General features: G+C 38.3%; 1 protein-coding gene across 2 annotated transcripts in view; it reads left to right on the top strand.

The window, feature by feature from the left end:
* The first annotated feature begins 930 nt into the window (after positions 1-930).
* The window catches only part of ART3 (ADP-ribosyltransferase 3 (inactive)), a 32916-nt gene continuing 18004 nt past the window's right edge, over positions 931-15842 (top strand). For both annotated transcript variants that reach the window (XM_044682186.1, XM_044682185.1), the window contains exons 1-3: positions 931-1030; positions 9761-9838; positions 14392-15097. In XM_044682186.1, coding sequence (XP_044538121.1) covers positions 9770-9838; positions 14392-15097 — 775 coding nt within the window. In that variant the 5' untranslated portion in view covers positions 931-1030; positions 9761-9769. The remainder of the gene's footprint in view (positions 1031-9760; positions 9839-14391; positions 15098-15842) is intronic.

The raw sequence follows: 15842 nt of genomic DNA, 5'->3' as shown, positions 1-15842 counted from the left end.
TTCCCCATTGACCTGCCCCTTTTCTAGCACGCCCTCCCTCCTTCCCTTCTTCCTTCCCTTCTTCCTTTCCTTTCCTTTCCTTTCCTTTCCTTTCCTTTCCTTTCCTTTCCTTTCCTTTCCTTTCCTTTCCTTTTCTTCCTTTCCTTTCCCTTCCTTTCCCTTCTTTTCCCTTTCCTTCCTTTCCCTCCCCTCCTCTTCCTTCCTTCCCTCCTTCCCTCCTTTCTTTCTCTTTCTTTCTTTCTTTCTTTCTTTCTTTCTTTCTTTCTCCCTCCAAGACCAAAGAACAGTAAAGGCTAGGCAACAGGAGTTAAGTGATTTGCCCAGGGTTACACAGCCAGGAAGTTTTGGAGGCCAGATTAGAACCTCTCTTTTCTCTAACTGTCCCCTTTAATAGTTTCTTGAAAACAAACCATTTCCTTCATCAGAATTGAAAAATGTGATCTTATCCCTAAACATGTACATGTATGATTTCATTGAGGAGGCACTAGCAACAAGATGGGGGATCAGGAAGAGTCTCTGAGGATGCATTCCAGGGATAGGGGACAGTCTATGTTATAAGCATTGCAAAAGATTAGCGATGGACGTTTTTATTTCATATGAGATATGAACTGCTAGTCAGTGTTAGAGGGTCAGGGCCTTTTAGTTACATAAAGCATCCAGCTAGATTTAGTTCCATTCTATATGACCACATCTCATAATCCAAAGAGCAGGGAAGGAAGTTATCCATTCAGAGAGTATGCCAATGTGGTATGAGAACTCTTAAGTGGCTTGGAAACATAATGGGCCTCTAACAGTAATTGAAGGCATAGGGAGGAGCACCAGTATAAATAGCAGTAGCCAAGCAAGGGTCATTTGTCATTGCCAAGCTGTTTGGGGGTCATCTATAAAAAGAAAAGTACTACCCGTCTCAGTTATCACTGTCAACAAAGTCTCACCCCACCCTGGAAGGCCAGTCTCTAGCTGGAAGAATTGGGGAAGCAATTGGGGACTTAGAACCAGTCATCCTTCCCCAAAAGGCAAAAAAGCAAAGGTAAACTTTTAAAATTCTTTACACTAAAGCCTAGGAGGTGGGAATTTTTTAGGAGTATCTTAGCACAAATCTGAGTAAAAAGGAAGGAGTGCTGGGTTTGGAGTCAAAAAATCTGGGTTTGGATTCTAACTCTGCCCCTTCTTCACTAAGTGAACCAAAGTGTCATTTAACTACTTCAGGACCCTTGTTTCCTCCTATATGAAATAAGAAGTTTGCTCTACGTGATTGGTAAGTCTGCTCCTAGCTGTCACTCTCAAATCTTACATATCTCGGCATGAGAGACTTCATATCTGCCTCAAATAATAATTATCTGTGTGATAGTCTCTGGGAAAACCACTTCTTTTCCTCAACTGTAAAATAAATATGTTAAAACGTTTAAAGTATCCTTTTTAAGATTTTCTTGAGAACCAACTGAGACAATACAGTAGGATAATATAGTTTGCAATCCCTTAAACACCCATTATGGCAGTGTTAGCTATCATTATTACCTTGGGGCTGCTTCCAAGTCAAGGAAACTTTTTTTAAAAAGTGATCCATTAAGTCAGGCTTTCAGTTATGTTTTCATAGACTTGGTGAAACTATTAAAGTGAGATGAAAATGCGTAGGTGCATATGGTGGAATTGGTAATACTAGTCTCCTGGAACTTTTGGTCTCTTTATTCTTATCATTAAAATTAGCTGACATTTATGATTATTAAAGCACTTTACATGTATGGTATTGTCTGTTTTTCACAATGCTTTGAGGCAGGTAGTACAAATATTATCATCTTTAGTTTGCAAATAGAAAAATTTATTTTCCCAAAGTCAGTGGCAAAGTCAGGCTTTGCATATATGTCCTCTGACCACAAAACTTTCCAATATCCTATATGACTTCTCATTCTTATCACTGGCTGTCAGGGCATGAGTTAAGGCAGAAATGAATTACTCTGTTATTACTTTGGAAAATGTACAAAGAGAAATGTAGAGCAGTTGCCTCAGTACCTTTCATTGAATAGTTAATAGCACAATGGACTTAGCCTACGTGAGAATGTTTTTAAGTATCCAGTTTACCTTTTTTCAATTTTGTAAACACAGGATTAAGTATTGGGCAGTAAATAGAGCTATATGACATTGTAGGCTAATTACAGGTTTTTTTTATGTGATATGCATCCCCAGCCATAGGCAGAGAGTAAAGGCTTGTCTTTTTCCTGAGGCTTTCCTTAGATTTGGAATGGTTTTTTTCCTGGGTAACCTCCCTCTTACCACAACCATTCTATTACCACAATTACCAACAAGTCCTTGTCACCCAAAGGGACTGACTCCAGTTTGCAGAGACTATAAAAGAACAATTTTTCATTCCCTGCATGGATAGTTGAGGATCAGTACCCAATTCAAAGGCCACCTTTTCCAGGAAGCCTTCGTTAATATTTTTCTCTTTATCATTAAAGACTTTTCTTACACTCTCTAACATTTTGCTTGTAAGCCTTTATTTATTTATGGCATTGTCTAATGCCTACTAGAAAGCTCAAGCTCAAAATGTCTAAAAGAGAACTTATTGAATTTTCCCTTAAATCCATCCCTTCACCAAATTTCTCTAATTCTGGTGAGAATTTTAATTGTTGATTCTGGTAATTGCCCCAAGTCATAAACTAAGAGCTGTTTTCAACACTTCTCTCTCTCTCTCTCTCTCTCTCTCTCTCTCTCTCTCTCTCTCTCTCTCTCTCTCTCTCTCTCTCTCTCTCTTCTTTCTCTCTCTCTCTCTGTCTCTCTGTCTCTGTCTCTCTCTTTCTGCATTCCAGAATTTTATGAATTCTGTCTCCCTAACACCCCAGACATGTGTCTCCTCTCCATCTCACACTTCACTTTGAATCCACATCATCTCTCACCTAAATTACAATAGCCTTCTAATCCCCTTGCTTCCAGGCTGAGTCTCCTCTTTCTAGCCTTTCACAGATCTGCCAAGATGATAGTCTGAACATGTTGCTCCCCTCCTGAAGCAATTGCAATGTCTGTTTCTTCAATAAAATAGAACCACCTCACCCAGGCACTCCAAGCTGTCTACAATCTGGCTCCATGTCTAGAGATAATATGACTTAGTGGGAAAAGTAATGGGCTTAGCGTTAGGGAAAAGAAGGTTCAAATTCTACCACAGACACTAGCTATTTAAACCATATCAAATCATTTAACCTGGGATGGGATGGGAATCTACTCCTTATCTGTAAAATGAAAGGATTTTATCAAAGGTCAGAAGTAACAGGGAAAAGTTATTCTCATCTTTGATTCAGTGATTATACTGAAGAAGAAATAGAGGTGTCTCTAATTCTAATTCTCTCTCTCTCTCTCTCTCTCTCTCTCTCTCTCTCTCTCTCTTCCTCTCATTGACTCTGGCACTTACTAGCTATGTGACTGGGCAGTGTTCTTCTCTGCAACTCTCTTAAGACAAAGTTGGAGAGATGGCATTAACCTGTACTGGTAGAAAGTTCCCTGTCCCAAACCAAACGTCCAGTGCTTATCTCCACTGATGACAACCATTGTGATCAATATTTGCATTTTGCTGTAATTATAGATGAGGAGAGAAGAAATGGTATAATGAAGAGAGCTCTGGGTCTGGAGTAAGGAGAAACCTGGGTTCAAATTATGATAACGATACTTTTTTTAGCTCTGTGACTATATGCCATATAATATCTCTGAGCATCATTTCCAGCTGCAAACATAGGAATAAGACCAATAATATCTTCAGGGGTTGTAATGAGGGTCCAAATGAAATGGTGCATGTAATTTTGTTGTTATTCAGTCATGTCCAACTCTTCCTAACCCCCTTTGGGATATTCTTGGCAGAGATACTGGAGTGGCTTGCTATCCCTTCTCCAGCTCACTTTACAAATGAAGAAACTGAGGCAAACAAGGTTGAATGACTTGCCCAAAGGCATCATAGCTAGTGAGTATCGGAAGCTGGAGTTAAATTCAGTTCTTTCTGATTCCAGACCCAAAAGCTATCTACATTGAGCCACTTAGCCGTTTCCAGTGTATGAAAAGGGCTACATGAATGTTAGCTGTTCTTATGTTGATGACACACGATGATCTTATCAAATGTGAGGACATATAATTTGCTTTCTTGTATTACTTTGTTTTCTTATCACTGTAATTCACCTCTATTTCTTCTTCAGTATAATCACTGAATCAAAGATGAGAATAACTTTTCCCTGTTACTTCTGACCTTTGATAAAAATATTGTGTCAAATCAGTCATTCTGAAGTGACCCCATGTTTTAACCTGGCTTCACTTCGACTACATGCAGCCAGTCTAACAGGGGTGGGATGGAGTGGAGTCATCTTGCAGGAGAGGGCAGTTCCATCAGTGCTAATCATATCTCCTTTGTGCTAATTCTATCCCCTCATAAACAGTACCTGGCAGCCGCTGCCATGCGTGCTCACTTTCCCGACATCTCTGTTGGAATTGTGGACCAATCTTAGGGAGTAGCTGAGGCAACACTTTACATACCTCTTCACCATTGTGTGATCCATTCAAAATACTTTTGCCCATCTATGGAAGATGCTTATTCTTGTCTATAAAAGCAGTGCCCAGTTTGAATCCCAGGTCAGCCCAGCAGCCAGCCCACCAGTGCTTTTGAAGGCCTTGGTGTTTATTTGTTTGTTTGTTTGTTTGTTTGTTTGTTTGTTTGTTTTTTATTCTGCCTTAGTTTGTTAATAGGCTGCTTTTTAACTTTCTCTTTTTATTGCCTCCCAACCATCGAATTTTCCTTTTAAGAGTATCTTCACTGGCTTTCTCCTGATCCTTTAGGAAAAGTATTTACTCCCTTCCATAGCTATTGTGGGTATTGACAGTCAAGTCTAGAGACACTTTCCCTGCTCCCATTCTACAGATCCCCCTCAATAATCTCTACTCCAAACTTCACCTCAGCAAGAACTTTGTCTGTACTTTTGTGGAGTATGGGGTAAAGGAGTAGCTGGGGCCACGTGTATTGAAACTAGTCGTTTCAGAAATGGCTCCTGCACAATTTTATCATAGGGCAAAAGAAGGATTTGGTTTGGTTCTGCCTTTTGGGAAATTTAAAAAAAATTAATAATAAGTCAAAACCAGAAGATAATCTTTTTCACTTTGGCTCAGCCCTCAGCCAGGAGAAAATATGGCCTGTTTGAACCCTATGTTTCTATGCCAATAACCAAATACTGGTCCAGCCTGCTATAGCCCTCTTGTATATTAATATGCTCATTAGTGCTTGAAACAATCAGATTCATCTAGCTAGCAAAAAGAATTCCAACTACTTAATAACAAATAAGAAAAGTAGGACTATTGGTTTAAATAGCTGTTGCAAAGGAGCCCAGGTCTCCCATATATAATCTAATAAAAATCAGAAAGGAGCATCAGACTGAATAATGATCATTAAGATAGCTAAAGTGCCATAATCAAGCTCAGACTACACAAAAAGACAGTCAGAACCCTTTAGACAATAGGAAGAACTGACCTGAAACAAACTGGAAGCCTACCAGCACACAGACCACAGATGTTCCAGGGGCATCTGAAGATCTCATACCCAGAAGTAGAAATCCTGGAGTACTTGGGGGAGAAAGCTCTCAGAAGGTTGGATAACCCATGTTCTTTGGTCTAGAACTACAGTTCTTATCCTGGCATGCCTAAAGAGCACTGAAATGCTCCAGAAGGCCCTGAAGACCCTTAGATCTAGGAATTGGGATGGAGGCCTAAAATCTGCCAGTGCTCTGAGCACAGACATACCAGTTAAAAAAAACAGCAGCAGAAACCCAGAAAATAAAGGTCAGTACCAAACAGGGGCAACCACCTCATCCAGGAGTATAGGAAGAGGCAGAGCCTGACCTTGATCAAAGTCTGACACCTGGAACTGTGACAGAATATATGAGTAAAGAGAAGAGACTGAATATTCTGAAGAAATTTGGATCTCTTAAATGTCTAAAAGACAAACCCAGAAAAAGAGAAGTCCAAAACAATTACAAAGAGAACCTCAGAGGGGAAAAAAAATGGCATGGCCACAGATACTTCAAGAGTATGAGAAGAAATGAAATTAAATGAAATATTAAAAAATGATATTATAAGTGAAATAAGAGTTCTTGGCTCCCCTCTCCAATCAAAGGACAGAGGATAGTAGTGAAATGAAGTACCAGGAGTATTAGAATGTTTCAAGAATAAAGAATTGGAAAGACAAATCAATGGCTTAAAGCAGTGATGGTGAATCTTTTAGAGACCTTGTGCCATGTCCTACCCCCCCCCCCCACCAAGTGCTGGGCTTGCCCCGCCCCACCCTTACTCCACACAGGGGAGGAAAAAAGTTCTCCCACTGGGCTACTGGGCAGGGAAGTGGGTGATGTGAACATCAGGTGCAGTGGAGAGGAGGAAGGAAGCACCTTTGCCTGAGTCCCTCTGCCTTTCTAGTAATGAACTCAAGGTGGGTTGGGAGTGGGGGCCTGCCTCATAGTAATGAATTCCTGGAAAATTAGAATGGATCAAACAAATCTATAACTCCATGATACTATAAGAAATATCAGAATAAAATTAAAAGATTAGAATGAGAGAAAAATGTAAGATCTACTATCAAAAGCAACTAACCTGGAGAGCAATAATGAGAGAGATCATTTTAGAATTATGGCACTCCAAAATGTCAAAAAATAAATGTTAAAAATTGTTCCCCATATAATTGGGGGGAATATAATAAAATATTACTGAAGGGGAGAAAAAAGAATTATTAGGCTCCCTAAAAGGTTAAAAAAAACCTTCCCCAAAAGCTTGGATACCATTTTTCAAGAATCATAAATGAAAATTGCCAAGATTTAATAGCACTACAGGGGAAAAGGTAAATAGAAATAATATAACTCCTGAATGAAATACCAAAACAAAAACTTCTAAGAATCCAGAGCCTCAAAGTCAAAGTAAAAAAAACAAAACAAAACAAAACAAAACAAACAAAACAAACAAAAAAACAACCAGAAGCATCCAGAAAGAGATCAAGTAGCAAGTTAAGATCACAGAAGACTATGCTGCAACTATGCAAAGGAAAGGGCATTTGGAGATATTTCCAAAAGATAAAGGTTCACAATAAAGAATAATTTACCCTACAAGAATATAACACTGGGGGAGGGGGGAAAGGAGGAATTACAAAAGGGCGGGAAAGGAAGGGAACAAGCAGTTATTAAGTATTCACTATGTGCCAAGCATTTTACAAATATTTCATTTGAAGCTCACAAAAATCTTGTTGAATTAGGTACTATTATGACACTCATTTTATAGTTGAGAAAATTGAAGCAGACTTTGTCCAGGATCACAGAGCTAATATATGTCTAAGGTGACATTTGAACTCAGGTCTTCCTGTTAAAGGCATGAAGAGAATGGTCACATGCAAACCAAATTGGATTTTGAAGAGAGCAGAAAAGTAAAAGGAAACAAGGAAGGGGGGGTAGGGCAAAAACCAAGGGGTTGGAGGGTAGAAGACTATAATGGTGGGGAGAGGGGGGAGAAGTCTTATATATTATGTATACTATTTGTTAATTTGTGTTTAAAAGAGATAGGAAAAGCAAATTGCTAATTTCACATAAGAAAAAATTATCAGAATTTTGCTCAATTAAATGCCAACAAAACCAATAGTAAATGAAATAGACAAATGTTTATATTATAAAATTCCCAGATTAAAAGAAAATTTAAATAGTCCAATTTCAGAAAAAGATATTGAACCAACTGTAAATTAATTGATAAAGAAAAACCCCAGTACCAGATGGATGAATAGATGCATTCTTTTAAAAATTCAAAAAACAATTAGTTTCAATATTAGAAAAATGGTTTGCAAAACTAGAAAAAGAAGAGATACCACCAAATCGCAAGTGATATAAATATAGTTTTGATAGCAAAACCAGGGGGAGGCAAAGGAGAAAAAGAAATCTCTACTGAATATTAACATGAAAATAGTAGATGAAATATTAACAAATGGACTATAGCAACAAATTTTTAAATAGCATATGAGATTGGATTTATATGAGAAATGCAGAGTTGCTTCAAAATCAGGAAAACTCATCAACATCAACATAATAGACCATATTATTAGCAAAAATAATAAAAATTATATGATTATATTTCAAAAAGCTTTTGACAGAGTACATTATCTATTTCTTATAAAAATATTTTTAAAAAAAACAGAAATGAATGGGTCTTTTCTCAGTGTGGCAAGTAGTCTTACCAAAAGACAGCATTATATATGATATGCATAAAACTAAAGACCTTTTTAAAAAGATTAGAGGTAAAGCACAGATTTTCACTACTGCCACTATTATTTGCTCTAGTTCTTGAAATCCTAGCTATTGAACTAAGTTAAAAAAGAAAGTAAGGGAATATGTAAAGATAAAGAAGCAACAAAATTATCACTTTTTTTCAGATGATGCTATGATGCATTTAGGAAATCCTAAAGATTTAAATAAAATGAATTGAAATAATAACTTCAGTAAAGTAGCTGAAGTTGAAAGATTATTAAATAAATCCAATTAAATTATTATCATTATTGTATATGCTGAACAAAATCAAGCAGGAAAAGATAGAGAAATTCCATTTAGACTAACTATAGAATATATAAAGAATTTGGGAGTCCACATATTAAGACTCACATAGGATCTCTATATAATAATAAAACACATTTCATATAAACTGATAGACTAGAGTAAGTAGAGAAATTAGTTGCCCATGGTTGGATCCTACGTGTGTGTGTGTGTGTGTGTGTGTGTGTGTGTGTGTGTGTGTGTGTGTGTAGTCATCCCCGCCTTTCTCCAGTAGGCTGCCTAATAGAATTTCTTTCTTCCTTCGGGATATGGTTCAAATACCATCATCTTCATACCTTTCCTAATACACTTGGCCCCATCCCCACACCCCCAACTATCAATGTCTTTCCTCTCAAATTACCTTGAATATATTTGCACCACTTCTCTTTATATGCTTACCTGCTGCCTTTCCATGTATTTTGATTCATTATGCATGTGTACCCTAGCACCCAGCTTAGTGCCTGGTCTGTAGGAGGTGTTAAATGCTTAGTGAAATTGGTTGATTAATGTAGAATTAACATAATTTAGTAGCTGATAGGTTGAAGGAAGGCTGAGGAAGAGTGTGGAGAGCGACTGAAGTTCTGAACCTGTGTCATTGAAAATATGGGGGTGTTCTCTACAGAAAGAGGGAAGTTAAAAAGAGTGGTAAAGATAGTGGTTCTTTTTCAGCAAGATGAAATTTGAGGTGTCTATAGGACATACATTTTGGAATATCTGTTAGGTATATTCCTAAAAAAAACAAAAGCTATTAATCAATATATAAAATTCTTCTTAATATTTTTAGTCATTTTGTCTGACCGGGAAATGAGACGAATATTTAAGCAGCACATTTTTTGACTATTTCTTCATTCCTACCTAGTTTCTTCAACAAAAATCTTTCAGATCAGTGTATAAGGGACTGATCCAAAATCTCACAGCCCTCCCTGCTTTCATAAGAAGCTAAGGAAGCATGATTTTCAGAATGCTGTTACCTATTTTTTAAAGGGTTATTACTATAAAGCTTCTACAGCCCACAAAATACATTTTCTTCCATCTCCTAGATGGATCACTACTAACCCAGTTGCTCAGATTTTTATTCCCATCACAAATAGAAATGTTCCATTTCCTACATTTACATTTACCTTGTAATATTCCCTTTTAAAAACCTGACCACTAAAGTGAATTTGCTTTACTTTATTCAGAAGTAAAAAATGAAGATGAACTACCTTGAAATGGTCCCTGTGATGTTGGCAGCTGTGATTCTGATGGAGATTTTTCAGGTAAAGTGAACAAATACTGCTAGGGGTGAGGGATTTGGATATGGTGATTGATTATTGGAATAGATAACCTTTCTTGAGCCACTTAAGGAGAGGGGAAGAGGAATGGTCTGGAGATAAGAAGAGGAGAGAAATAAATGAGGTATTGAATTTTACCAAGTAGAGAAAATGTAGTATTTTTATTAAAAACAAAACAAAACAAAACAAATGACCTCAGAACTTTGTATCAGGGGAATCTAGTCTGGAATCCTCATTCTGACATTTACTAACTGCCTAAGAGCAGTGACTTCACCATATTTTGCTTCTCGGTATCTCAGTTTACTATTCTGTAAAGTGGGGCTAATACCACTTGACAATTCATCCCCTCAAGTTATTTAAAGCGTTCTGTAAATGTGAGCTCCAATTATTAAGCAGTTGGTTTCTTTCATATTTTTGAGGCTATTGACCCAAGCTTTTTTTATCTGATCGTTAGCTCTCATTCCCTCCAGTTCTTGTTGAGTGTGTGTGACTGACTGTCACCATTCAAGGGACTCTCTGTTCTGAACATACCATCAGCTGTAGCCTCCAGCCAAAACAAGTGAACTCTTAAATTAGCACAGTTATAATTTTTGTAGATAGGAGTGTGGCTTCCATTATGCTTCAGGCTGAATGGTTAAACCAGGTAAATCTACCCAAGTTCTGCTGATGTCATATCTTACTTGTACTTTCTTCAAGTCACAGGGAAATCCCATTTGTGGGGTAAGAAATGGGGGTCATTTGGTCTTGCCAGAGCTCAGTCCTATGTGTGGGTCTGACAAGGAACCCAGAAATATGTACATACATACTGCAGCCTGCTTATTTTGTTAGTTATTGCTTCACAGGGAAGAATAGGACAGAGGTGACTCCTATGCCCTGATGACTTCAAAGGCTCAGAATATGGTAATCAGGATTTCTTAGTCCTAGATCCAGCACTAATTAGTTTTATGACTTTAGTAAACTCACTGAGCCACAGTTTCACAATCTGTAAAATGGGGGGTGGGGGGACCCTACCTAATTCACACATATTGTTGTGAATACAAAATTACATATATGACATCTGTCTGAAAATTTATAAAAGTGTATACATTTATAAGAACTAGTATGTATACATTGTAGATACATTGAATATATTATTATGTGTGTATATATGTATACATACATTGTATATATAAGTTTTTATCATTATGAGCATAATTGAAATGCTTTTACCACAAACATCCTGCTTTATAGGAGTTCCTCCCTTTTCTTACTAGTAACTTGCAGCCTACAGCCTCCTACCCCCAAGCCATCTCTTGTATGCAAGAGAACTTTTTGAAAAGTAGTGAAATGAATTTTCACTAAATAAGGATCCCTGTGGGTCACATATTGACTTCTTATCCATGTTTCTTACATTTTTATTTAGTTTGTTAAATATTTCCCAATTACATTTTAATCTGGTTTGGTCTGCACTCAGGAATAGGTTGTGGGTTCAACATCTCCAATCCAGACCATCCCCCTTCTTTTATAGATGAAGAAACAAGCCCCAAGAAGGTTATGTGTGTCGCTTAAAGTCATGTAGCCAGTAAGTAGAATAACCAAGTTCCCATATATGTATCTGACCTATGAATCCAGACTTTCTTCTACTTAATGCTTTGTAAGGAAAAATATATTCAAACACAGAACTTCTGACTCCAAGCCCATTGCTCTTTTGATTATACACAACATTCCCAACACCATCTCTTCAATATCAGCTAGAGATGGGGCATTGAGAATTTCACCTGTGATGTGGTCCCCAGGATGGTTGATGATATAGGAAGAGAAGTATTATATGGCTTTAAGAGTCTCAATAGAAACGGTGTGGGTAACTCAAGAAAAAACAAAATGTGCCCTAACTCTCTACCATATGGTTTACACAGGCTGTCTCCCATACCTAAAATGAGCATCAACTCCTATAATCCCTAACTTCCTTCAAGGCTCAATTCAAGCCCCATTTCTTTTATGAGACATTTCTTAATCTCAACAGATATTAATCTTCTTTCTCTTTTTTTCAGATCATCTTGTATTTACTTACCAGTGTATATATTAACATATATGATAACAGAATGTCAAATTCCTTGAGAGTTCGGACTGTTTAGTTTTTATAGTATCTGTAGCACTTTTCTCAATACTTTGTATGTAGTGGGTACTTAATAAATTTTTTTAATTGAATTGAATATGCATTGAACATGCATATACTCTGCTATTCAATCATCAGTGGAACCTTGATTGTGATCCTGGATAAAGAAGGAGTCCTTTTCTTTGCCAAAATCAATACCTCTGCATGCACCTTTGATCCCATTTCCTCCTGACTTCTCCAGCATATTGTCCCTACTGTGCCCAAGTCTCTCCATTATTTAAAAATAAACAAAACTCAATTCTTACTTGATCCTAGCATCCCTGTTAGTTATTGTTCTACATTTCTCCTCCCCTTCTCAACTAAATCCCTTAAGAGAGTTATGTATACTAGGTACTTCTACTTCCCCAACAGTCTCTTCTAAATCCTCTTCAGTCTAGTTTCTAACCTCATCATTCATCTGAAACTACCCTCTCCAGAGTATCAGTGATCTCTTAATCATAAGATACAATGATCTTTTCTGAGTCCTGATCCTTTTTGACCACTCTGGAACCTTTTTAATATTCATTTTTGTTCAGTTTTAAGTTCCAGATTCTCTCCCTTCTTCTGACCCTCCCTCCCTGTCCTCCCCCTCCCTGAGATGGCAAGCAGTCTGATACAGATTTTACATGTGTAGTCATGTAAAACTTTCTTCCATGTTGGTAATTTTGTGGAAGAGTTCTCAACTGGAAAAAGAAAAAAAGAAAAGAAAATATGTTTTTGTCTGCATTCAGACTCCAATTTTTTTCTCAGAAGACAGATGAAATTCTTTATCATGAGTCTCTAGGATTATTTTAGAGCACTGTATTGCTGAGAATAACTAGGTCATTCACAATTGTTCATCAAGAAATATTGCTGTCACTATATTCTTCTGATTCTGCTCACTTCACTTTGAATCAGTTCATAAGTCTGTTCAGATTTTTCTGAAATCACCCTGCTTCTCATTTCTTATAGCATGTTAGTAACATTTCATCACTAACATTTGCAACAACTTGTTCAGCCATTCCCCAGTTGATGAGTACTCTCTCAATTTCCAATTCTTTGCTACCATAAAAAGAGCTACAATAAATATTTTTATTCAAATAGGTCCTTTTCCCTTTTTTTTCTTTCATCAACAGAGTCAGTTATAGTCTTCTCCTGAATACATTGTCTTCTTTAGATTTTTCTGATACTGCTTTCTTCTGGTTCTCTTACTATCTGTCTGGCCATTCCTTCTCAGTCTCCATTGCTAATTCTTCAGATATGTCATGCCCCCTAAACAGTGGGTGTCCTTCAAGGACCCTCTTTTACTCAGTAGTATTTCTCTTAATGATTTGATCAGCTTCCATGAATTTAATTATCACCTCATCTAGTTATCTCGTCTTTAATTTCTCTCCTTGAGGTTCAGTTAGTTCTGCATCATTAAATGACTTTTTTTATATCTCACACTGGTGTCCCATAGACATCTCAAACTGAATGAACATGTTCAAAACAGATCATTTTCTCTCCAAAACCTTGCCTTCTGTAATTCCCTATTACACTGGTTACCATCATCCTTTCAGGAAAGCAGGTTCAAAACCTTAGTGTCACCTCTATACCTCATTCTCACTCACCCCGCATTTCTAAATTACTGGCACTTTTTCATATTTCTCTTCTCTCCATTCCCGCAGGCCACCCTCGTTTAGGCCCACATTATGTTTCTGCTGGACTAGCCCTCTAACTGGATTCCTTGCCTCAAGCCTTTCCCTACTTGCAGCCTATCCTCTACTAGCTGCCAAGGTGATTTTCCAAAGCGTAGGTGTGACCATGTCGCCCCCTGCTCAGTGAGCTCCGTTAGCCCCTAGTACCTCCAGGATCAAATAGAGACACCTCTTTGGTATTTCAAACTCTTTATACCTTTCCAGTCTTTAACACTGTCCTCTCTCCACATACTCTCTGATCCAGCTGTACTGACCGAGGTGCAGTTCCTGGCCCAGGACACTCCATCTCCCTATCTCTGTGCCTCTGCTTTGGCTTTCCCGCACCTCCACCTGGTACCTTCCCTGGCTTCCTTCAAGACTCAGCTCAGATGCCATCCCATGCAGGGCTTTCCCAGGCCCTACAGCTGCAAATGCCTTCCCTTCTCAGATTGCCCTCCATATGCTCTGTATATATCTTATAGAAATTAAATTCAGGTAGGCCGAGCATCAGTTTTACCTTCCTTTGTATGTCTAGTCCTTAGAACAGTGCCTGACACATAGAAAGTGCTTAAAGGATCGTTGATTGACTAACCAATGGCATTTTCCATTGTACAAAAACATTCTGTGAAGGGGAATGTATGGGAAACGTTGTCATATTGGCCTTTTGTGAGGGATAGCAGACAGGAAAGTAAATGATATGTATGATGTCCGTCCTTTCCACAGTCTGTATATTTTCTTTCCTCTTTTAGGTTAAGGGTGATGTGTTAAGTATGTCTCCCAATACTTTTGATGACCAATACCTGAAGTGTGCTAGAAGAATGGAGACCAAATTTGTTCCCAAGCTGCTCATTGAGGAAAAAAGTAATCATAAGCACTTCGATTCTGTGTGGACAGGAGGAGCATACCATTGGGAATTAAAGAAGCCGCAATTGTTGCTCCCGCCAGGCTTCCTGGATAACCATGGCACGGCACTCATGGTATACACTTCACATGCTCAAAGGCAAACTCCCTTTTACCGAGAGTTCAACTCTGCCGTCGAGAGAGCCGGCCTGTCTCGAGATGAATATATCTACAACTTTCACTTCAAAGCTTTGCACTTTTATCTCACGAGAGCCTTGCAGCTTCTGAGCAGAGAGTGTGAGGAGAGCTACAGATATGTAGCATATGCCAAAAGCCATTTTGCTTTGTCTGGGCCCCATGGACATAACGGTATCAGGTTTTCTCATTTTACCTCTTGGAATGACAAACCTGAACCTGTAACCGGCTCCGAAATCTTGTTCACTGTCTACACATGTTTTGGCATTTCTACCAAAATGTTCTCTGATTCCGTCAACGGAAGCATCTTAATACCTCTGAATGAGGTTTTTAAACTGACCCAAGAAGGGAATAAAACCAACTTTATCTTTAGAAGCATGAACAAGACCTGCAGCCATTTCGACTGTGCATACCTTGGAGGTAAATGTGCCTGCCCTTTTGTACTGAAATTAGGAGCTCGAAAATGGGTTTCTTAGACCTGAGATATTAGAAAGGTGGAATTGGCAAGGAGCATTCTACGGACTGGATACAGGCTTTCATCTGATTATTCACATCTGATTGCTTCAGGGTAGCCCCCTTTCGAGAAAAGTTGCTGAACCCAGAGATCCAGGCCTTCAAACAGGAGGTTTGAGGCCAATCTCCTCAACCAAAAGATCTTGTCAGTGCCTTGGATCCTTGTGGGATTGTGGCTCCTGTTTTGAAAAAGCCTAAAGGGGCAGCTAGGTGGCTAAGAGGATAGAGAGCCAGACCTGGAGATATGGGAGGTTCTGGATTAGATCTGGCCTCAGACACTTCCTAGCTGTGTGACCGTGAGCAAGTCACTTAACCCCAGCTACCTGGCCCTTACTGCTCTTCTCCCTTAGAACTGATATTTGATATTGATTTGAAGACAGAAGTTAAGGGTTTTTCTTTTTAAAAGAAAAGAAAAAAGCCCAAGAACAGGGATAGAATAGAATCTGCTTAGATTTTTTTTCAAGGAACACCTTGAATACATGACTTGAGGTCCACGGGTTTGGGATCAAATCTAAGCTTTGCCATCTGTGTGACCCAAGGGTACTCACTTAACTTTTCTTGGAACTCAGTTTTCCCTGTTGCAAAATGATCCCTAAAATCTCTTCTAGTTCTAAATCCTATCATCTCTCCAAGTTTCTTACCTAGCCATCAT

The sequence above is a fragment of the Gracilinanus agilis genome, chromosome 6 (genome assembly GCF_016433145.1).
Source record: "Gracilinanus agilis isolate LMUSP501 chromosome 6, AgileGrace, whole genome shotgun sequence".
Taxonomy (NCBI): Eukaryota; Metazoa; Chordata; class Mammalia; order Didelphimorphia; family Didelphidae; genus Gracilinanus; species Gracilinanus agilis.
Note: the sequence above shows the minus strand (reverse complement) of the source record. Positions and strands in the feature narration are given on the sequence as shown.